Source organism: Desmodus rotundus, chromosome 4, assembly GCF_022682495.2.
Source record: "Desmodus rotundus isolate HL8 chromosome 4, HLdesRot8A.1, whole genome shotgun sequence".
In the NCBI taxonomy this organism is placed as follows: Eukaryota; Metazoa; Chordata; class Mammalia; order Chiroptera; family Phyllostomidae; genus Desmodus; species Desmodus rotundus.
The window spans coordinates 61,970,611-61,994,629 of record NC_071390.1 but is presented as its reverse complement, the minus strand read 5'-3'; the positions used below and the strand labels follow the sequence as shown (position 1 = coordinate 61,994,629).

Genomic DNA, 24,019 nt, shown 5'->3' with positions numbered 1-24,019 from the left:
CAAAATTTTGCAGCCATGCACAGAATCAGATCTGGGGGTCAAAGGATGGATCTACCCACCAAAGGAACCAGGAGGTCTGATGAGCTTGGATATGTGTCAGGAATACTAGTCTCTAGGAGTCAACTAACACAAATGGCAGCAGAAATCAAGAGGTCAGCTTGGTTGTTGGTTAACAGATTTTATCATTTTAAAGAGAGGTTAATTGCATGCAAATTGGAAGGATACTGTATTTCCTGGGGGAGGGGGCCAGGGGAGGGACAAACCTGATCCAGCACAGCCCTCTCCTGAATCATGGACTGCAAAGGACCTGTTTGTTCAGTCTGGGCTCCTGACTTCTTACAGCCCACCTCTTAATACTGTCTGGGTCAGGCCTGGGTTATATTGTACAAAACAAGAGTGACCCTAAGGAGCAGAAAGGGGGAAAATGGGGTGGGGAAGAGAGAGGTCAGGGTCTATGCTCTAGAAGTAAGCCTTATTAGCCACACTCTTCTTCTCAAACTTTTGCCTGAGTTCAGAAACCAGAGCTGACTGGATAGGGCTTTCCAAGGCTATGGGTTTGGGTGACTGTTGAGGTTGTAGAGGGGTGAGTGAGCCAGAGACTGTAGGCACAGTCCAGGGGGCTGCACCCATGCTGGGCACCATTGTAGGTGGAGGAGGGGGAGCTGGGGCTCTGGGGACTGGGGGACTTCCTAGGCTGTTGTTGTTGCAGTTCTCATTTGGAGGATCCTCTCTGAGCACAAACTTAGCAGCAGCCTTGGTCCTGTTGAACTTGAGCCACTCGATACGGACAGCGTGGGGTGCAGGGCTGGGCCGCTTGCGGAGCACGCGCCTTACTGGCAGGACCTTGTTGGACTTCTTGTTGCGCCAGAAGGTGGCAGTGGATATGAGGACGGTTGTAGCCACTATAATGGCCATGATGCCAGCCAGCACACCCACAGCCTTCATGGGATTGTCTTTTGTCTGCATCAGGAAGGTGTCCATGGGGTTTCGGGACAGCATCTGGAAGAGAGAACCACCCCTGCATTTAGCTGCCCTGCCTGGTTCCTGGAGGACAGAGCAGGGGTCATGAGCTCCCTTAAGCCTGATGGTTTTTAAACTTTCTGGCACCAGGTATTCCTCGAAAATCTGATGAGCACTATGGGCTTCACCCCAGAAAAATGCACAAAGAGAAAAAAACACAATGCATGCAACCTGCCAGAAAAAATGCATACAGAGAAAACATGATGCGAACACTGTCTTTTGGATTTAGACCTCCTCATTAGCTGGACTCTGGTCTCCAGAGAGTAGATATCATTTACCTTTGATTATGGGGTGCACATATCCTCAAATCTAACAGGAATCCCTAAAATAATGACTTTCTTCTTGACTGGGCTGAGAACTATGTACAAGGGGGGACTCAAAAAACAGAATTTATTTATTAAAAACTGTATATTTATTCTTACATGTTTAAACTTCAGTCACTGTCAGAGTACTCTCCATTTGATGCAATACACCTATCAAGACATTGTTTGCCCTGCTCAAAACAGTGTTTGACCTCATCCATTTTGATGTCTTTTAGTGCTTCTGCCGTTTATTGTTTCACCTCTTCCACATCAGCAAAACATTTCTCTTTGGGGACTTTCTTCATCCAGAGAAACAACAAAAAATAGTCACTCAGGGTGAGATTGGGTGAATGGGGAGGGTGGGGCATGGGGTCATGCCATTGTTGGTCAAGAACTTCTGAACACTCAGTTCAGTGTGGGCAGGTGTGCTTGTATGTCACCCATCATGAAATGGTCAAAGACGTTGAAAGAGTCTCCAAAAAAAATTCGCTGAAGCTGAACAAGCCTCTCACAACAACACCACCAGTTGGTGTACTGATGCAGATGGGTTCCTAGAATACTCACCTAGCAGGGGAAGCCTGTACTACAAGGGGCCCACCTTATAAAATATTATTCTGTTTTGAGGGGTGTCTCCCCTCACATAATGATTTCACTTCTGCCTTTCAATACCATGAAAAGGAGGTATCGTTATTCTCACTTTACAGAAAAGGAAGAACAGCTTGGCAAAGTCCAAAGTCACACCATTAATAAGTATTGAAACTAGGATTTCAACCTGATTCCAAAGCCTGTGCGTTGCATAGGAGCCTTTGCTACCATGTGCGTGTGATGGCACAGGAGCCTGTGTTAGCATCCAGTATACTTTGGAGGAAGGCTGGAGGTGGTCTCTCTCTCCAGTCATGTTGGAGTGAGGCTTGAGATGACCCTCTTCCCACCCAGGCTTTATACCCACCTCAGTGTCTATAATGTCAATCTTGAGTAATGCAGTGGTGCTGAAGGATGGGGAGCCACGGTCTTTGGCCTGCACCTCCAGGGACCACGTATAGTCCCTGTTGCACGTGACATTATTCAGGGCATCCAGGGAGCGGACGGAGTTCTTGAGCCAGATCTCCCCTGTGTGTGCATCGATGTCGAACACATTGGCTGGCTCTGCATGGGTGATGGAATAGTCCACCAGGTTATTGGGCTCCTCTGCATCCTGGTCCGTGGCCTGTGCACAGGGAGGGACAGACATGGCTGGGTTCCTAGGACAGTACTTGTGTATCCTGGCTAAATCAACATATCATATGGGACTTGCTGGGTTGATGGGGAAGGGTCCTGATCCTACTGAGTAGACAGACAGGAGCTGGGAGAGAAATTGAATGTGTGTGCTACTATGAGCCAGTGTCCGTGCCACGCCCTCCGTGTGTGTAATGCTGTTCCATTCTCAGAACAATCCAGGCAGTAGGCATTGTTGAAAAACAAAAGCTTGGATACTAAGTAACTTGTCTAAGGATAGACAGGTAGAGGGAGGGGAGCTGAAAGGCAAGTCTGCTGGGTTTCAGAGTCCCTGCTCTTCCACATTGGGAAGACAGTGTAGAACAGTGGTAAAGGCATTGCTCAGAAAGTGGGCAGACCAGCTATGTGATAGAACACTTAACTTATCTAAGACTCAATCTTGTTTCATTAAGTGGCAATGATACTTTCTTTTAGAGGTTATTTCTGGGTTGAGGTGAGGATGCGGACACATTAAGTATCTTAAAAACCCTTGCCCAGAGTGAGAATCCAATATGTTTTATTTTAAAATAAGTTCTTATGCCACAATGTCTCTTGCAGCTGCTAGAACAAGGCTTTTAGGGGAGCTTAGCTGCTTTTGAAGCACACCTCAATTTTCACTGGGGTTCCCAGCACCATCGTCTTCTCCTGCATGTTCTTTCCAAACTGGGGATAGTGGTCATTGACATCCAGCAGAGTGACGAACACCTCAGCCAGGCTATATCTGCCCTCCATGTCTTCCGCCTTCACATAGAAGTTGTACCTGGCAGTGGCCTCAGCATCCAGGCTGGCCCAGGGCTGGGTGCAGATGATCCCAGTGGATGGGTGGACCAGGAAGCTGCCAGTCACAGAGAGCGCAGGCAGGGGTGTGCACAAGCACGTGCACATGCACATGGGTGCACACACAGAGACACATGCCTATAGTAATGAGCTGCCTCCAGGAAGTGGCAACAATGCATTATGCAGCTTCTCTCAGGTATCCCACATGGCCCTCTCCCATCATTGCAGTCTGACTAAGGGAAGCAGGTCCACCCAACTACCCACCCTTCCATTAACATTGAACTTACTGACCTGAGTCACAGACCTTCCCTCCCCTCCTGTGGTCTGCGCCTCCCTAGCCCAGCACTGCTTGCCTGGCTCCTAAGGTCATGAGCCATAGCTCCAGGCCATCATGATGACCCCTTTTCTCTCAGATCCAAGCACCTTACTGAGTGTGTCCCCAGTACCTCTGCCTCAGGCTCTCCACTGCTTCTCCTGTCACAGGTTAACATTCATGACCCAGGTCTTGTCCTTTCCAGGTTCCTCCCGACTCTGGCACAGACCCCATGTACCCGCAGCCTCCTTGCCCAAGGCCCTGTTGGGTTGGATCTACTTACAAGTCTGCGCCGGACCCATAGATGGAGTATCTAACTTCACCCCAGGGGCCTGTGTCTGGATCCACAGCCTGGAAGAGAGAAAGGTCCCGGTGCCACCTGCCCCTTTGTTTGGGCACATTGGCAGCTCATGTGTCAGGGGGTTATTTTCAATGGCAGAACAAGGGATTTGGGGGTTTGTCCAACTGTGGTAGAAACTGATCTGGAGGCCTACCTCAGAGCCCTAGTTTTCTGCCCAGGAGGTCTCAAGTAATAGAAGTACAAAAAGATATAAATCTGTATCCTTTGTAAATGAGAAAGGAAAAGGAGGCGAGTCCTATGCCTTGAGCTTGAAGTTAACACTTATGTTTCCCTTATAGTCCTTTGAGGTGTTTTTGTCCCCATTATAAAGGAAAAATGGAGGCTCCTTAAGGGCAGGTAGCATGTCCAAACACAAGCTAATGACTATGGGCAATTCGAACTGGAACCCAGCTTTGTCTGACTTTGTAAGTTCCCTTTTAGCGGTTTCCAAGCCAACCCTCAGTCCCTGGGCCAGTCCCCAACCCACTGTGACAGCCACCACGTTGGAGCCCCCTGGGGCATTCTCAGGGATCCTGGCAATATAGTAGTGAGAGGTGAACTTGGGGACATTGTCATTGGTGTCCAGGAGCTGGATCACTACATCCGCAGTGGAGCTGAACTTCTCTGGGGTGTTCACTTCAATAGCCAGGAGCTGAGGAAGGAAGGAAGGAAAACAAGGACTTGTCTGGGTGGCAATCACTTCCTCTCTCAGGCCTGGCCCAAGACCCACCTCAGTTCCCTGGACTCTGGCTCACTTCTTACTCTCAGCTTCTATTCCTACCACCACTCGCAGGGGCCACCTGTAAAGCACTCCATCATTTCCCCCACCAACTGGCAATGCTAGCTTTCTCATAGTGTCCACCTGTATTTAGGCCAATTTCTTTTGTTCCACTGATTTGTTTATTTCTTTTTAGTTCCAGTTTTAAAATTTATTGTGCTTTATGATGTAATTTAGTATATTTAGAGCAAGTTCCTGCCTCGTTCCTTTTTTCTGAATTTTCACAATTGTTATAGGTTTATTTCTCCAGATAAAAACCAGTGTAATTGTGTCAAGTCCCCTCACCACCTCTCTGAAGGAAACTTTAGGTAAGACTTAACTGAGGTGGCATTGGATTCTTTATAATGAGAATTTGCATTTTCAACAGGTTTTCCTTCTTTATATCTCTTTGTTAAATTTTTACAATTTTTTTTTTGTCATTTAGGTCTTATCTATTTCTTGATATAGTTATTCCTAGGAATTTTTTCTGAGTTGTTATTGTAAAAAATATTTATTCTATTATTCCCATTGTTATTTTTTGTATGTAGGAAAACATAAAATTTTGTGTATTAACTTTGCAATCAATCATGTTAAGAACTTTGCCATGTTTCTAACAGTTTTTCAATTTCTCTTAGGTTTTTCTAAGCAAACAATCACTTCACCTAAAAATAATGATAAATTTGTCTTTTCATCTCTAATGTTTATACCTCTTATGTCCTTCCTTTATCCAGGGATAATGTTATCCCAGGAAGAGTGTTAAATAGTACTGGTCACAGCAGACATCCAAATTTTGTTTCTGACTTCACAGAATGCTTTTAGAATTTCACTTTTAAGAATGATGCTGGCTATGTGTGCATGATGTATAATTATAACAATTTAGAAGAAGGGGGTGTAAGAGCACTAAATGGTAATAGAAAAAATATAATACAGATTAAATAAAAATTTAAATAATAACAGTATTTTTATCTTTTATTTATATATTATTTATGTTTATGTATAAAGGCATTGTTTATGTTTATAATTTTAAATAATTACAAAGGAGTGCTTTTTTATGTTCTACTAAAGTTTTTATCAGCATAGATGACAGATGTCAAATGTATATGAGAAAAATATTTATCTTGACAAGTAGTTTTTCTTTCATCACCTATTAACATTGCCCATTATATTGGTAGTTTCCCTTCGAGCCCTCCTGGAAGTCCTAGGGATAGCTGTAGTTTAGAAGCCAGAGCTCACTGAGGCCATGGGGGCAGCAGGAGAGGGCTGTTGTATCACTCTTCTTCCTCCCCTCTCTCTCCCCAAATCAGCAGCAGGGGCAGAGGGACTGAGAGAAAGAGAGAAGGACTAGGAGGGACAAGGGTTAAAAGGGACCCCCTCAGGACTAAATCCAGGAGCTGGTGTGAGCTCCTGGGACCCCCTCCCCCATTCAGGCCAGTGCAAAGCATCACATACCTTGAAAGTTAACACTTTGAATTTTTCAAAGTCAATGGCAGCTGAATTCTCCACAATGATTGTGACTTGGGCCTCATTCAGGACTGTCTGTGGGACCACTCGGAAGATGCCCCCGGGTCCCACTAGGCGCAGGTTGAATTTGGCATTGGCTCCCTGTGCAACAGTTTGGAGAGGAAACAAGGAAGATGAATGAGAATACAAACTCATATATAGCAGTGTTGAGCAAGGAGCCTTCCTTCGTAGGCCCTTAATCTTGGAAGGTGAGTATTCAGTTCTTTTTGTAGGTGATGCAGTCAGCAATCAGAAAGACTTAATAGACTATGAGGACTGTTGAAGAGAATGAACAAAGAGGCCTAGCCCTGTGCAGGTATAGGAGGCAAGAGGACACACACAGAAATGCCTGTCTGGTGGCTCAAATGCAGAGGTGGTTATGTTTGACTGGCTTTTACTTTTCAATTAATTGTGAATGTCTTTAAGCCACACAGTCTTTGATTAGCTACTCTCCCACCTCTCTCTCTTGGTTATACCCTCTTGTTTCATTCACTCTGTGACCTGCCAGGTCCCTATGATGTAAGCAGTGAAGCCTGATGCAGCCTCAGCTGTGGGACCTTGTCCCCATATGATTTTCAGGAAGATGTGTGGAGAGCAGAGCCACATACCTGGTCTGAGTCATTGACAGTGATCTTGAGGCCCCGCAGGATCTCCCCCTGGGGTGGGTGCTCATACATGGACAGCTCAAATCTGTTCTGGGGTCCACTCTCTCCATAGAATGTAGGTGGGTGGTTGTTGAGGTCCACAATCCTGACGGTGACAGGGACCATGGCTTGGGCAGCTGGGCTCCCTGAAGAACTGACCTCAGTCACCTAGGATGGGGATAGGTGACTATGGCTGTGTGACAGGGTGACTCCAAGATGGCCCCAACGATCCCCACCTCCTGGTATTCATTTTTGAGTCATCTCCTCTCTTTGAGTGTGGCCTGGCCTAGCAACTTGCTTATAACAGATAGAATATGGCAAAGGGAGATGCCACTTAGTGATTAGATTACAAGAGATTATCACTACTGTCTTTTAGAAGACTCTCTTGCTGGCTTTGATGAAGCAAACAGCTATGTTTCAAGGAACTTATGGTGACATCTAGTCAGCAGCCAGCAAGGAACTGACCGAGTCAATGAGCCCTCAAGGAACAAAGTCCTGCAGATGACCATGTGAGCTCAGAAGGTGATCCTTCCTCAGTGGATCCCTCAGTGAGAATGCAGTGCGGGCTGACAGTTGGATGGCAGCCCCATGAGAGACTTTGAAATTGAGGACTCAGCTACACTGAGCCTGGACTCCTGACCCACAGAGACTGCAAGATACAAATGTGTGCTTTTAAAAGCCATGAAGTTTGGGATAATATACTACAACATCTCTAGGAAACTAATACAGTGCTATTACTAACACCATTTACTAGATGAGGCATGGAGGGGTGAGGCAATCACCCAGAGTCACAGCTAGTGAATAGCAGATGTGTCTTATTCCTTAGATAGTGTTCTCTCTACCTCACTGCACTATTCCCTCTTTGCTGCCAGACATGGGTTCAAATCTTAGCTCTGTCATGCTCTATCCTTGTGTCTTTTGACCAGGGGAAGGTGGCAGGGGAAGAAGGTGTGGAGACACACAATGGATAAATAATACAGGCTGCAAAGCCAGGGTCAAGAGTCCTAGGCACCTCATGAACCATGTGGCAAGCATCATATGAGCCCCTTAAAGATCTCCTTCCCCTTGTTCTATAAGCACACTCTGGTCTTATGGATATTAAAATTTCCCTCCCTGGTCCCTGCTCTGTCACACGCTACATTCATCCTAATTCTCCTTTCTCAGAAGCCTGCACCTCTCCATTTCCTACTTTCCACTCTTTTAGTGCCCATGCTGCATGTGGCACTGCCATTCTTTCACTCAGCTGATGGGACTGCTCTTTGCAGGTTCCCTTCAACCTCTCTGTGTCTCCTGTGCTGGATCCTCCCCAGTCCCCCCTCTAAGCCTCAGATGTTCCTCCAGCTGTGATCTTGGCCCATGGTCCCTCTCTCCTCACAGCCACCCTCTGGCTGACCTCATTCCCACCTAACCTTTTACAGCTGCCTGTACATTTGTACTCTCTCCCCTAAATTCTAAACCTGCCTTCCCAGGGTGGAACGTTTCAACTTCACTGTCCCTGAAGCAACAAAATTCATCATGCCCATCCTAGTCCATTTGCCTCCTCTCTGTTCCTGATGGCATGGTACCACCATGCTTGTTCATTCCTTTCTTCTCCCCCACCCCTCCTCACAGCCAGTCAATTGTCATTTTCTGTGTAGTCTCCCTCCTCCATATTTTGCAATTTGTCCATTTCTGCCATTTCACCTCCTTCATCCCCCTGGGCCCTCTTCATCTATCACCTTGGCTGATGGCTCTGCTTCTCTATTTTTCATCCATTTCTCTCCAAACTCAAGTCAGGACCAGTGTACTCAAATGCCAGGCTGGTCTCACTGACTTTGGTATCTCCCAGGGCCAGAGGGCAGGGAAGACCAAGCTAGAGGGAAGTTACCTGTACATGTAGCTCATACACCTCTCTTCGGAGCTGGGCAGGGCTGTGTGTGACCAAGATGACTCCAGAAGTCTCATTAATTTCAAAGGCACCATCACTTCCTGTCAGAGGAGAGGTGTACCCTTTAGTTCTGACTGGTAGCACAGGGGGTCATAGGGAAGTCATGCCAGGTACAGTAACCATACATCGTCCTCATGCATTGCCTCATTGAAGCCTCCTCTGTAGAATGTCATTCTATCATCTGTGTCTTGCCAGTGAGGAAACTGGGTCTCAGAAGGGCTAAGTAACTCTGTCCAAGGTTACATAGTAAGTGCAGAGCTGGGACTTGAACTCACTTCTGTCTGATTCCCAGGTTCCACAGTACTTTGCTTCTCTTATGTGTAGTGTGTGTGTGATGGGAAGAGAAATGGAGAAAGGAAGAGAAACAGAGGGAGGGATATTAAAAAAGGGGAGAGAGAGAAGGAGAGAAGAGAAGGGAGGAGGGCGAAAAAAGAAGAGAGAGTTAAAAAAAAAGAGAGACCGGAGAAGAGAGAGACAAATAATCAACAAGAGAGGAGAAAAAAGGGGGTCATGGGTACTTGGTAATTTGTAAAGGTTTAAGTGGTGGTGGGGAGGGAAAGCAGTCAAGGGTCCGTGTACCTGGGAAAAGGAGCCTGTGTGTAGTGGTTGTCGTGTTTGTCCATGCATGAGCCCCTAGATCCTAGGGACAGGATTGAAGGAGGGAATAGTGCCTGGGTGAGAGCATGTAGATGTACAGATGATGGGAACAGGCATTAGGTGTTAGGGCCCTACTGAGGGGCCTAGCCCTGTAGGGACCAGCTACTGAGGGCTGCAGAGCCTATCCCAGGGCTGGCTTCGCCTGTTCAGTTGCTGCCCAGTTGTGTAAAAAGCATAAACTTGGATCCAGCAGACTTAGGTTCAAACCCAGTGGGAACTTGGGATGCCTTCTTATCTTCTCTGTGTCTCAGTTTTCTCATCCATATATATGGCTAGTACTAGGGAAATGCTGTATCATCATTGCATTTAATTAACTAATTTAAGTATATATGTTCTAGGCCAAAAATTTTAAAAGAATTAGAAAAAAAAACATAGTCATTTAAAGAGTATAAGAAATGTTGCCATTCCTGTCAATGAGCATGTGCCCAGAGCAAAGGAAACATAAATCTGCACACCCAGTGCATCTCTCCTTGTGATTGGACCTAATGACAAGTGGGTAACAGAGGACACATCCATGGAGACTTGCTGCTTATTGGAGGGACCCAGACTCTCCTCTCTATACATTCTGTGTTTCTGGCCTGATAGACAATGGACTGGGACTCAAGGTTCCCCAGAAGAGGCTGGGGAACCTTGCTCTGGTTGCCCAGGGAGTCAGAGCTGCTGCCCAGTGACGGCTTGTCCCCAAAGCTGACCCAGACTCACCGTTCAGGAGACTATAGAGAATGCGGTTGGGTTTGCCCCGATCTCCATCCATGGCGACCACTGTCAGTACCTCCGAACCCTTGGAAGAACAGGAGCAGCTTCTTGAGGCTCATGTGTGATGCTAGGGTTCTTCCCTCCCCAGACACTGCCATATCACAAAGGGGAGGTATTGCTCCCACCCAAGAGAAGTGGCAGGGCTTTTGTGGCCCTACCCCTTCTCTTCAGGAACTTGCAGAACCCACTGGCCTTCCAGGGCTCAGGGTCAGCCTGAGCTCCACTGCTTCCTCATGCATATTTGTAGGTATGTGGATTGCCCGGGGACTCTCAGGCCACACACCTCTAACTTTGCCTCCTTCCCCACACACTATGCTCAGCCCTCAGCTCTACTGTCCCTGCCTCTAGCTTCATCTACTCTGCCTCATCCTTTTTTTTTGCCTTCAGAGGTATGTAGAGGGAGAGGTGAGAGACTGGTAGGAAAGGCACCAGCACAGGGGGATCCAATGCAAAATACAGGAATTGGGATTTTACCCTGTGGCTCTGGAGTGCTGTTTGAAGGGTTTAGATAGAGGTGCCACAACGAGATCTTGCTTGACTTTGGCCTGCCACCTCCTTCTAAGCTCCCTCCTCAGGTCCTTCTCCCTGGCCTGTTCATACTCTTGGGTCTTCTGGGCTGACTGAGCACTGCCTCCTCTCCCCTCAGCAACTCTCTCCAGCCTTAGCTCCTCAGCAGGACAGTGGGCTCCCCTGCCCAGTCCCATAGGCCTCCCAGGGAAGCCGGCATTTCTCTCTCTCTCTCTCTCTCTCTGCTATCTATACCACTTGGCTGCCAGCTTCTGGAAAGGTGGTATTTAGTTTGGACCCTTGGCATGTGAATGGTCCTCAGTAAATGAATTTCATGGTTTTACAGAGTCAAGAATAATCAGAAACTGGGGAAGTGAAAATTGAGAATGCAATTCAATTCCACAGAGAGTTCTTGAGCCCTGTGAAGTCTGGCTCCAACCATGGCTTTCCCCACAGAGAGTTCATGGTCTGGCTGGGGGATCCTATGAGTGCATACCAAGGAGGGGCAGAGGGGCATGTTCATGGAGGGGTGTACATAGCATGGGAGCAGAGAGGGGGAAGCTCCCATCTCAAAAAAGATATTGGGAAAAGTGGTGCCAGAGCTGAACTGAGAAGGGCAAGGGGCATCAGGACCATGGGCACATTTCAGGCAGAGGGATGAGGGCAGAGTGGTGAAATGGGCTGGGGTGGATAGAAGATGGTGAGAGCTCATGGGTGGAGGGGCAGCTGACCCTTGGGTGCCAGGCTGAAAAGTGGGTCCTTACTGGAGAGGCCAAAAGACAAGTGCAGTGGCCCAAACACTAGGGGCAGAGAGTGTGCACTGAAGGGAGACTGCTGAGGTTGACCTTTGAGCTGGGTCTGTGTGTGATATCCAGCGAGGATCATGGTAGTTCAGTGGCAAATTGTAGATCTGAGAGGCTCCAGGCCACAGGCTTGGGGCTGGGGAGGCACAGAGGCACCTCATCTCCTATACAGGTATAGAAAAGGCCCCACCCAAATCAAGGCTCTCAACTACTTTCCAGCCTCTCTTCTCAACCTTTCTTAAGGGGCCACCTTTGCAGTTGGTCTGGGATGAGGGGAGAAATGGTTGGCACAGTCTTGGCACTCAGAATGTACTCTGTACATGAGCATGTACTTCCTCCCCCTTATGCTTCCAGAGGGGGAAAAAGAAAACCTGTTGACCCGAGCCTGAGTGAGTCATGAGCCAGCCTCCAAGTGTGAGGAGGGTGACCCAGGGCTGAGCTCAGCCATGTCCAGCAGGGGGTCCTGAGGCAGCTTGCAGGACAGGACAGGAAGCATCAGGAGGGAACACTGTGGGACTGGGGGGCAAGTCACCCACCGGAATGGTGTCCTCGTACACATAGCCATAGTAGGGCGTGCCCACAAAGACAGGGCCCATGTCCTGCATGTCTTCCACGTTGACCGTGACTGTGGTGGTGGCCGAGAACACCACATCAGCCCCTCGCAGCCTTCCTCCGCCATCCTGGGAAGAATCAAGGAATAAAGAGAGGTTGGGTTCTGGGGTTGCACAGACTTCGGTGGAATCTGGCTCCTGCCACTTACATGAAGCAGCTTCCCTCTCTGAGTTCTGTTTGCTCCTCTGTCACTTGAGATCATTCTCTCCTTGTAGGAATGTTGGGAACATGAAATGCAATGGTGCGTGAAGGTCTTCAGTCAGTGTCTTGTAAGTACTAGATACTCAGAAATGTTCTTTTGGAAACAGGGTTAGTTCATTGTCCAGGGAAATCATGTTGGACAAGTGACAGAAGACGGAATCCAACCCAATTCTCTTTCCAGCCAGGAACCAAACCTCAACACTTGCTGAGGAGCCACCAGAGTATGACTCCACTGTGTTCAGCATGTAGAATGGAGCAGTCACCGAGCCCAGCCCTCTTGGAGTAACCAAGGGTGGGGCCCGCTCAAGTCTCCTGGCACGGGCTGGACCGAATGACCTGTAGCCAGCATGTGACCAGCAAGGGCATTCCTGGAAAATTATACACTGGGCCTAACGACTGGGATTTTTTTTCCCTCAAGGGGAGGAGCAGCCACTTTGGCTTAGCACTTGTGGAGTTGCAGGTCCCATACCACACACTTTAGAAACATGAGGAACTTAGTTAAGACTCGGGGGAGGGCTGATGAGGAAACTGAGGCTCAGAGAGGGTAACTGCTCACACAAAGAGAAAGAGGTGGGTGAACAAGCTTGGGAGGTGTGCAGAGGCTATGTTGTGGGGCACATGATGGGGCATGAGTCTCCAGGCCATGGCCACCTGGTCCTATAGAGGGGACCTGGCCTGTCAGTCCCCAGGAGAGAATGTGACTTTAGGAGCCCACAGTCACCAGTTACCCTGGAAAATATGTTCATGTCTGGGCAAGGGTTCACTCAACAGAGATTACAGCTGCACCCTTCACCCTCCTCCCCACCCCATCCCAATCATCTGCTATCCAAACTGCCCTCACTCCATTGTAGAACCTAATTCTGTTCCCATCTCAGGGCAGCTTCCTCTGATTAAGGCTGAGGAAAGACTGGATGCTCCCTATTCCTCCCTATTACCTTGGCAACCACAATGATGAAATGGGCCCGGGCCTTCTCATAGTCCAAGGTGGTCCCAGCCCGGAGGCGCAGCACACCACTGTGATGGTCCATGGCAAATTTGGAGGACTGCATATTCTGTAAGAGTGAGGGGAAAGCTTGGCCTTGGAGAGGGACCCCGGTGGGCCCCCGAATGCCTGTTCTACTTACTGAAAGGGGATCTTCACTGTCCTTGGTCTGGCTTTGGCACTAAAGTTCAAATTTCAGGGCACTCAGCCTTTCTGTCCTCCAAGGTCCCCCTTGTTAGGTCTCTGGGTTTTCCGTCCCACTCCCTCAGTCAAAACTAAGAAAGTCCTTTCCACAGGGCCCTAGCTCTCCTCTCTGCTTATCTAGAAACAGTTGGGTCTGGCTTTGGGCTAAACTCTAGCCGAAAGGTTCCAGCAGGTAGAGATGTCAGCATAATGATTTAATCTAGAGGGGATGGGATCTTCATCTGCCCTCTCCCCCAAGAAGTGACTGTGGGCCAGTCTGAGGCAGCATCTGAGGTGGGGGTGGGGGTGGGGAGGGAATAGGAGATGATCCACAATCCACAAAAGGGTCACTGTGTGTCAGAAGCTGTTATTGGAGCTTTATATGGGTTTAACCCTCACAGCAATCCAGTGTGGATGTGCTTTCTATTTTTCCTATTTTACACTAGAGGGAACTGAGCTGGGAGAGTTAGATAATGTTTGAAGGCCCCATGCGTGGGAGGTGGTTAGATTTCTCTAGTACCTGTGGAGCACAGGAGATTTCTCTACAAGCTGTGTTTTTAACCACCAAGCTGTACTGCCTTGAAAATTGTGAGAGCAAGTAAGTAAATGTGGAGAGAAGAGAAAATGCTCTAGAAACAGCACTATGTGAAGGAGGGCAGCTGGTTCCTGGGGAACCCAGGGAGAGGCAGGAGGTGCAAGGAAGGGTCTTGCCTTTGACAGGGTGGATGTATGGACATGGATGGGGTGAGGGAGTCACAGCTCTGCTCCCAAGAGCTGCCCCTTCTGCCATTTTGCCTATAGACAATTCTTGGCACAACAGCTTTAATCCACTCTGTGTGGGTGCAAAGTGCCCGGGCCTTCTCATGGAGAAGGGTTTGGGGGTAGAGAGCTTAGGGTCCTGGAGATCTGGGGAAATAGATGCAGACTAACCCAGAGGGAGGCAGGGTGGGCCAGTCAGGAGAAGACAGCTTCCGCCCAGGCCTGTCTCATGTCCTCACCTGTCTGTCCTACCCCTGCATTTACTAAGAGCTCCTTGGGATCTGATGTGGCATCTCTGACAATCTCTGGGAACAGCAGAGGCACTCACCTAGGGGCCTTGGTGATGGAGGTGGGGTCTGCTAGGTGTCCCTTCTAGCCCATGCCTCTGGTTTCATCTTGTGTGTACTGCCTTACCTGTAGGAAGTAGGTGACACTCCCTCCAGACCCTGTGTCCTTGTCCATGGCATGAACCTTAAAGATACTGCTCCCAGCAGGTGTATCCTGAGGGGTCATAGCCACAGGGGTCAGTCCTGTGGCACTGACAGAATGCTCAGGGAACTGGGGTTATGGAGGGTCATGGAAAAGTGGGGTCTGGGGAGTGAAGGGCTAAGGAAAGGTGAAAAGGTGGTGATTAGCCCAGAGAGCCCCCAACAGGAGGAGGGGCAGTGACAGAGGAGACACATCAGAGTGGGTGCAGGGCAGAAGGAAGAGAAAGGGAGGAACAAACAGACATCCTCCCCTGAGTGAGAAACTAAGACTAAGAGTAGATAAACTATTTAAATATGAGCTGAGAAAAACATGAACATGTTCAGCATCACCAGGAATCAAATACATACAGTTCTGAACCAGAATGAAATATCTTTCTCTTACAGAATTAACAAACATTTAAATCTTTAAAAAATCCCCAGTGTTGGCAGAGGTGGTTGGGGAGAGGGAGCAGGGCAGGAGACAGGGTGACCAACCCTCCCCCACATCCTGGAGGAAAGAACACATCGGTGTTCTTCTGGAGAAGCAATAACACCTCACAGCCATTCATGCTTTCGACCTAGTTAGTGATTTCAAATCTTGGATTGTATCTTAAGGAAATAATTCTAATTAGAAAAAAGGAACTTATATGTTTGGAATTTAATGTCTCTTATGACAGCAACAATTTAAACCGTCTAAAATATCCAAATATAAGAGAAGAGTTTCATAAATGATGCAATGTTCACTTAACAAAAGCTATTAAAATAATTATGCAAACTTTAAAGTTAATTGAGGAAATGCTTATAAACTAAATGAAAAATGTATACAAACAGTATATTTAGTGTAGTCCCAACTATGTAAGACAAACAGAAAATAACTCCAACCATCACAAAAATGACTAGAAAGAAATACATCAAAATTTAACAGTGCTTTTTCAACCTGGAGGGATGTGGGGTGATCTTGAAACTCTTTTTTTTTTCTACTTTTCCATATATTTCACATTTCCATGATAAATGTATATTATGATTTGGAGGAATGGTAAATGAGCATTCCTTTGGAAGAAAAAGAAACATGTGAGGAGATAGCAATGGAGGTAGGGAGGACACGAGAGAGAATTTCCCGGAAGGCAGTGAGCAATGGAGAGGGGCGCTGCACCTCGATGCCTGGTCCCCTTGGCTAGGTCACAGGGCAGCCCCAGAAGGCAGGCCATAGGTCTAGTGTGGGAATGCTTGGACCCTATCTAGTGGCCTCTCACTTACCTCAGGAACCTGGACAATGTAAGGCTCCTGGATAAACCTTGGCACCTCGTCATTGGCATCAGTCACCAGAATCGTGACTTTTTCTGCTACCTGAGAAGAGGCAAAGGGGACAGGATTTGGGGCCATGAGACCTGGATGATAGAGGGACAGCGGCCCCTAATGCTCAAGGTATATGATTCTACTCATCCTCCTTCTCCTCCCTCCTTCCTTCCTTCCTTCCTTCCTTCTTTTATGTACTTATACAACAAATATTTTTAAGCAACTACTTGGTGCCAAGCACTGTTTTCCATCCCAGAGATAGAAGACACAGTCTGATGGTGTGTAATTTATAGGATGAGATAGGAGGGCAAAGATCAGCATATAAAAGAAGGGTAGTGATTATCATTCAGGGTGATAACAGTGGCATGCCAAGCACTGCAGGCAAGGCCCCAGCACCGCATGACTCTGGGAGCAGCTCACCATGCTCACCATGGCCTGCATTCCCTGGGGCTGTGGGTGCATGGTGCAGGAGGCTGCGTCCCCAGGCCCCAGAAGAGGCACCAAACTAGCCTGTGGTGGTGGACAGCAGGGAGGCTTCACAGAGGAGTGAGAACTAAGCTCTGCAGCAGTTTGTCAGGTAGGAGGGAAAGAGGTGAAGGAGCAACATGTGCAAAGGAAAAGAGGAGTGAAACACAGTGAGTTCTGAGAACAGATGTGGCTCAAACAGAAGTAGATTTATGGCTAGGTGGTTGGTGAGGTCATTGTGGGAGAAAAGGTGGGGGAGGCCAAAGGTGCCCAACGGGGAGACCCTGAATGCTGACTGAAGCTTGGGTTCCACCCTGAGGGTAGTGGGGGCCAGCTGTTCGTGCTTTCTGAGCTGGGTTGTAGCCAGGCCCGTGTTCCACAAGAATGGCTCTTAGACAGTTCAGAGGTAGATTGGGGTTGGGGCCTCAAGCATAGAGCCCCTGCAATGATCAGGGAAGCCCTAATGAGTGCTGGGGGGAGGTGGTGTCTGTGGGGAAGGAGGTAAGGAAGAAGCTGGGGTCTGGGTGACTGAGAGGGAGGATCCAAGAACCAAGTGGGAGAAGGCAGATAGGAAAGCAGATCTAAGGAGATGCTATGGAGCATGGATATGCTCCATCTGAAATGCAGCTGATGAGTCTTGCTCTCTCCATTCTTATTCTCTCCCTCCTCCACTGACCTCACTTGCTATAGCCCTTGCCTGTGGGCACATTGGGGCAGGCCTTAGCTAGAGTTTGCCAGTGAGTGAGTCCCCACCTTCCCCTGCACCCTCTATCCCAGGTGGGAGGAGGGAACTGTGCTCAGGCCCAGGGAGCTGGCTCAGGTGTGCACTCACCAGATTCAGGCCATCAGAAATGCTGATGATAGCTTCAATCTCGTCCTCCCTCTGTGAAGAACAAGGACTGAGTGTCCAGGAGTGACATACCCAAGAGAACTCCCCTCCCACCAAAGCTGGGAGGAGCTCCTCCCACACCTCCCTTAAGCCCTGAGAGGAGGCCTGGAGTAGGGTGGTGGCCCAAAACTGCCTTTATCCATGTTTTCTTTCAGGGCTCTGCATATCAGGGATTCTCATGAACCCAGAGGGATTGTAGAGGGGCCAACAGAAATGCTTCCTGGCTAGAATGAAGAGGGATATATTGTGCTGGAGGTCCCAGGAAGAAGGTTTTATTCATTTTTGTCCTCCTTTTCCTTTTTCTCCTTTATCTCTCCTATGCCTCTCCATATTACACAGTTTTGAAAATGTCCAGGTCTGTGGGGTCTAAATTACTCCCCATAACACAGTGAGGAAGAGTGTTGAGGTCCCCAGGTCCCCAGGAAGGAACCACACAGTCACACTTTCACTTCAGCCTCTGAGACCCACCCTTTCCTTTCTCTACCCTGGCCTATGCCTGGTGGAGTCCACCATCAGACCAGAGCTGTCAGTAGCCCCATAGCTGTGGTCCAGTTATGTGGAAAACTAGGCCCACCAGGCTGGTGTGGGAGCTCAAAGGGACAGAAATGTAGCCTGTGCCCTGGAACCTGCAGGTTGAAGGGTGCAAAAGGGTAGAGTTTTATCAAGCTCAGACCCACTATCTAAAGCATACTTTCCACCCCTGCTCTGCTCTCTGAGTTTTCTGTGGCTTACAGGACCTCTCCAAAGACGATATTCAAGGGACCTTCCCGCCCAGAGATGTTTGTCTACGTGCCAGCAGGCCGCACTCCTCACACCTCCCCATACCTCTCTGTCCAGCTCTTCAACCAGGGTGATGTTTCCAAAATTGGGGTCAATGGAAAAGACACTTCTAGCACCGGGGTCAAAGCTGATATGGTAGGAGACAGGGTCTCCCTCTGGGTCTGTCCCATTCAGAGTGTACACATGAGAGCCTGGAAGGAAACACAGATGGGGGACCTAGAATCGGGGACCCAACTTTTCCTAAAAGGAGCAGTTGCTCTGAACCAAGGGTTCAACTGTTCATACAGTGACTGCAATTCAGTGCCGCAGGTACAGCCCCGAACTGAGCACTTGCTGCTGTCCTCACCCTTGCTGGCTGCCTCCCACTCTTTGTCTTTATTCCTCACAGCTGTTAGTGAGATGTTTGTCTGGGCCACTTTACAGCTAGTCACCTATGATACAGATTGCAGAGGAGCTTCTGTTCTGCTGCGCCTAACTCTAGGCCTTAGTCTGATAATGACTCCTGTCCCAGGAGCCAGGAGTAGGGGCTTCCTGGGGAGAGGAGCGGGAGAAAGGGATGCACCATTAAGGCCAGAGGAGTGTCCCTCTGGGCAGTACTGTCCCTCGTGCACAGTACTTCCAGTAGTTCCTAATGGATTTCTGAGCAGGTGGCCTCTTTTACACCACTTTGCTCAGGCTTTCCAACCCAGACAGGGTGAGGGAGAAGTGCAAATCTCTATCTTCTTTCACCTTCTTCCTGTCTCTCTGTGTATCATCGAGAACTGGGTGTTCTTGGGCGATTTTAAAGCCTAAAGACCTGAGATTCTAGGAGTCAGTGCATTTGCTCAAGGTTACAACAGTGTGTACTAGGCAGGTATGCCCCACAGTAACCATCATGCTGCAGAGTTCTGCCTGCCACCTAGAGCCCCCAGCCCAGCTTATGTCTCCCTGCAACAGCTCTACCCAGCAACACTCCTACCCAGCAACGGCCCTAGGGATTTCAGAGCACAGTCAGGAACACAGACATCTGGTGCTCCCTGTTTCCATAGGCTCGGAGGACTGACTCATGGTTGGGTGCCATGTCCAAGGGAAGGAGGGCTGTCCCTCCGGGAGACCTATGGGGACGGGTCCCAGGGCTCCTCACCAACAGGGGTGTCCTCCGAGAGGCTGAATAGGGCCATATTTCCATTAGTGCTGCCGACCCCGTTGTCGAAGAAGTGGGGGGCGAAGTTGGCTTGGGCTAGGAAGAAAATAGAACACATGGGACACCCAGAAACGAGAAGGGACAACTTCGCACCAGCGTGGTCCTGAGTTTGGCTCCAGTCCAGGGCAGGCTAACACTCCTCTCTCCAGCCCTAGCACACCCACAGACTCTGCTGGGTTGCCTCGGTGAGGGTCCTTTCGCCACCATCTCCTGTGGGACCAAGCTTGTCAGGGACACGGACGATCTGGGGCGCTTAGAATCCAGGCAGCGGTCAAACGAAACCCATCAAGAGGCAAATGGGAATGCAAATGGGGATTCCGAAACAGCGAGGGACAATGCCCTGGCCTAGGTCACATCAGGCGCGGGTGCTCCCTAGCCTGCCCCATGCAGCCAGCAGAGCAGCCGCCTAACCACCACCCCTGCTTTTGAAGAAGAGGAGGGTAGCGGGGGTCCTGTCCCCAAATTCCGGGTCTCCAGCATGCTGGCCTCCGGGGAAGTGCCCCGCGAGTTCTTTACAAGCAGAGCCTGGCAGCGGGAAGAATCGCCCTCCTTCCCGCCCGCCGTCCCAGTCTCTCAAACCAAGTACCTCTCTAGAAGTGAACGGGTCCAGCACTATGCCTCTACGTCCTCCAGGGTAACTCAGGCGCCTATCCCTCGCCCCACCAAGGCCCGCGAGGCCCAGCGGTCACTCACCCAGGCAGAGGCGCAGCAGCCCCAGGGCCAGGGCAGCCCGCGGGCCGAGCCTCATGTCTCCGCTGGCGGATAGTGTAGCTCGCAGCAGACAAGGATAGTGTAGCTCGAAGCAGCGAGCATGCCCTGGGCCCCCGAGGATCACAGAGGTGATAATGGGGGTGGCAGCAGAAGTGGCAGCTGAGGGAGTGGGCGCGGGGCGGGACCGCCGGGTGGTGCGAGGGCGCTAAGCGGATGACACGGCTTGGGTCTGCGCCACTGGAGCGCTCCCGCTGCCTCCTTAAGAGACCAATTAGTGCGCGGAGATCCGAGGGGACCTGCTTCAGCCGCGGGCGGGGTTGGGGGAAGAGGGCACTCCTCTCTCCTGCCACTCCCCCTTTGCTCAGTGTGGATCAGGAGTCAAGGGGCTCCCGGGTACCAGACAGAAGCAATGTGGAGGGGGCCAAGTGTCTTCCCCAAGGGTCCTTTGAGCAGGGTACTCTGAACTTGGATCTTCTCAGAGTCCCCAAATCCCTGTGGGGCTGGGCCCCGCTGGAATTTTCTCTTTTAGGAACTTCCTCTGTGAATTTCGGGGAGTTCGCGCCCTCTCAGAGCCTGAGCATTCCAGACTGTAACCCAGCCTCAAGATAAAGGGATCCCTCGCTAGAGGAAAAATGAGAACAGAGGAGAAAAGGGAGTGGATGGGCCTGGGGGAAAGCATTGCACTCTGGGACAAATATGTTCCAGGGATAGTGTCCCTGAAGGCTGTAGGGTGAGATCAAGAGATAAAAAGGAGAGCTGTGGTTTGGAGAACAGCACATGGAGGAGGGTTATCAGGGTTGCCTCTGTAGCATCTCAACCCATGCCTGCCCTGCCTCCCAGGCCAGGCCAGTCCGGCCCTCCTAGGGGGCCCCATCACTAATCCTATCACTAGTGGGGTCCACATGTGTGATGGGCAGCAGGGAGGGCCTTCAGGTCTCCACAAAGGTGGGAGGCAGAAGTTTCCAAGTGGCAGGCTGGCCTCCCTCCCCACCCCCTTACCCAGGCAAGTCTTATATTAGCAAGAATTACGGATTCAGGACAAGGAAAAATGTCAGTACTCCCACAGTGTCTGGCAATTTTCATACTCAATTAAACAAAATTAATCTTGTTGAACCCCCCAGGCTTGGCCCTTTGGCTGGAAAGGTGCACTTTATTTATTTTTATTTTTTAAATTTAATCTTTACTGTATTTTTTCCAAAAAATACACTTTAAATTACACAGACATTTACATTTTTGCATCTTTGTGTCACAAAATGCTGAGACAAATCCAAGGTAAGTGTTCCGCAAGTCCTACATAGAGATGAGGATTCTAAAGCCTTATGCTGGTCTCCCAGTGACTGGAAGCAGAGCCAGAGTTTCCCGGGGCAAACGTTTTGTCAGTGTGCTGAGAGGAGCCAGCACTCCCTTTGTCCTGCCTGCCCATCTCCTCATCAAGTGGTTCTGGGGCCTCTGACTTCTCTCTCGGTTCACTCAGCCAACAGACTGGCACCAGGGATGGATAGAGAAGGAGTGCCCACACAGCGCACGCGCGTGTGTGTGCATGCGTGCGTGCGCTGTTACTCATATTATCTCATGTAACCAGCACAGCCTCTTCTGGTATGATGTCTGCTTTAGAAAGGAAGAAGTTAAAGTACAGAGAGGGTAAGTCACTTGCCTAGGCTCACATAGCCAGTGAGGGACAGACTCTGGATTCACATCCAGTTTGGGTTGGTTCCAAAAAAAATTGAAACTCTTCCCATGGCATTAGAAGATGACTGTGAGGCTGCTGAATTTTCAGCTCTGAGCCCCTTGCTCACACTTCCCTTTCTTAGCACTAATTTTGTATTTGTAGTTCATATTATTATTATTTTTTTAAAGAGATCGCTCTCCTTCAATTGTGTAGGTTGACATCTGCTAGAGTGGCCAGCCATCCTAGTTTGCCTGTGACTGAGGGGGTTTTCAGGGATGTGAAACTTTCAATGCACCAGGAAGGTCTGGGATAAACTGGGAGGAGCTGGTCATTTTAGGCCAGCATCTGTCCTCAAGGCACCTGAGAACCTGGGAAAACAGCAGCTCCACATGATAGTCTCTTTATGGACCCTGGTCTTGAACTTGCAGTACGGAGGGCCTGGATGGCTTAGTTTGTCATAGCCAGAAAGGAGGGACTCACCTGCCATGGGATATGGGGCTTGGCCCTCCCCCAATGACTCTGGGCAGCCTCAGGCACACCAGTCACCTTGTCTCCCACGTGCCCATTACCCCTGCAGAGTGACAGAAAGACTCCATCTTTCCTAGGGTCTCCTTACCATGGCACCTGTGGTGAAATACCAAATCAAGTCCTCTCTAGGTCAGGTCTGACAGCTCTTCCCCAGCTACATTTCGAACAGCTGGTTCAGCTGCCAGGCTGGGCATATGTGTGTTCCAGCTCCATCTACCAACATGGCAGCCCAGGCTCTTGTGACACCTTTGCTCATATTTGATCCACCTGACTGTGCTAACCCACAGTGCCTTGCTTGTGGGTTACACAGATTTACTCACATTTACACAGATGCCTGCACACATACATAAGCTCTAGTCTTATTTGCAGACTCATCTGTACACACACATGCACACACCTACATATGAATCTGCTCACATCTCATGTAAACACACATGCCCAACACATGCACGCACACCCGCACCAGGAGAGTTTGGGCAAGGAGCTCTCCAGGCTCCTTCTGGTGCTGAGGATGTGATGAGTAGCAGGTGCCTACTATTCAGGCTCATCTTCCTAATGATCCTGACTTGGGGTGGGTGGGGGTACGAGCAGGTTACTAGCACCCTGCTCTGTTCCAGCTATAAAGTGGGACCATCTGGCAGGCTGACCTTTGCTCTAGTACCTGGCATCCTGAGCTGTTTTGTCCATTTGCTGAGTTCCAACAAAATGACTGCTTATGATAGGGAAGTCCTTTCCAGAGAGGGATGTGGTACTGAGTGTGAAGGTATAGGGAAAGGGGATCCCAGTGGGCCTGGATGAACCCTCTCTGGACATGACTGTGAGACCACACCTATCCCAGCCCAGGTGAGGTCCTGAAGACTGTCCTCTGCAGGTCTGGGCCAGGGTGTATCACCTGGCTGTAGGTTGGAAGTCCTTTCCCACAGCAGTGGGCTGAGACCAGAAAGCCCTGGACACCATCTACTCCATAATGTGGCCTCCCCTTGCCTTTGCTGCATCCAGGACAGGTACAGGGTGGCTGCCTCAGTTTCTTCTGACTTGGGGATGGGATCCCTCCTCTATCTTCCTAAGGCCCTGCCTGTCCCCCTCTGAAGGAGCCTAGGGCTGACTCCTGTTCCCTAATCCCCATCCAGCTGGCTCAGATGCCTGGCTGTAATGCTGTCTCTTGGTCATTTTGGTATTTTCAAGTGTGGACAGAAGTTTCAGCCTTGACATTGCCAGTGTTTATCCTACAATAGTTTCCTTTGCTATCTCAGTCTGCAATGTGGCTGGGCCTGGGTAAGGAATACACCAAAAAATGTGTTTTCCTCCAGAAGCCTGTTGTTGTTGTTGTTGTTGTTGCTGTTGTTGTTGTTCTGGAATGCTCTGCCCCCAAGCAGAACTGGTTCCTACTTGGGACTTTGACAGGGCCCTTGAAAGATGTTAGTGCTCTGCTTTGCTTGTTTTGGCATCTCCCCAGAGTTCTGTGAACCATTTAGTTTGTTTCAGTATCAGCACAGGACCTGTCACAGTAGGTCCTTAATGGGTAGTTGTTGACTGACTGACAGAATGATTTAAATGAATGAATGAATGAATGAATGAATGAAATTAATGAATGAATGAAAAGGCACCTGATAGTCAGTCTTGGTACCTGGTCCTAGTCCACAGCTGACTTTCTGAAGTCTTTGACATGTTCCTTCTCCAACCATTCATAAACTGACAGACTGGAGTAGCCAAGCCAATTTCATGAACTGAAATGCC

The 24,019-nt window shown here is 49.4% G+C and overlaps 1 protein-coding gene across 1 annotated transcript; it reads right to left on the bottom strand.

Moving 5' to 3' along the window:
* Positions 1–169: 169 nt before the first annotated feature.
* On the bottom strand, positions 170–20,332 carry CDHR1 (cadherin related family member 1). Its single transcript, XM_024561368.4, has 17 exons — positions 20,068–20,332; positions 19,315–19,410; positions 18,237–18,382; positions 17,355–17,405; positions 16,019–16,108; positions 14,709–14,795; positions 13,306–13,422; positions 12,094–12,237; positions 10,194–10,272; positions 8,775–8,875; positions 6,872–7,075; positions 6,213–6,365; positions 4,494–4,658; positions 3,950–4,017; positions 3,183–3,411; positions 2,272–2,529; positions 170–999 (listed from the first exon to the last, which is right to left on the bottom strand). The coding sequence occupies exons 1-17, from the start codon at positions 20,120–20,122 to the stop codon at positions 460–462; spliced, it is 2,583 nt and encodes an 860-aa protein (XP_024417136.2). The 5' UTR covers positions 20,123–20,332; the 3' UTR covers positions 170–459.
* Positions 20,333–24,019: the final 3,687 nt, after the last annotated feature.

Coding starts and splice junctions, on each gene's coding strand:
- CDHR1 (XM_024561368.4), bottom strand. CDS start 20,122: ATGAGGCTCGGCCCGCGGGCTGCCCTGGCCCTGGGGCTGCTGCGCCTC. Junction 7,076..8,774: donor TGTATGAGCTACATGTACAG/GTAACTTCCCTC, acceptor TCCCCATCCTAG/GTGACTGAGGTCAGTTCTTC. Junction 4,018..4,493: donor CCAACGTGGTGGCTGTCACA/GTGGGTTGGGGA, acceptor TCTCTCTTCCAG/GCTGTGGATCCAGACACAGG.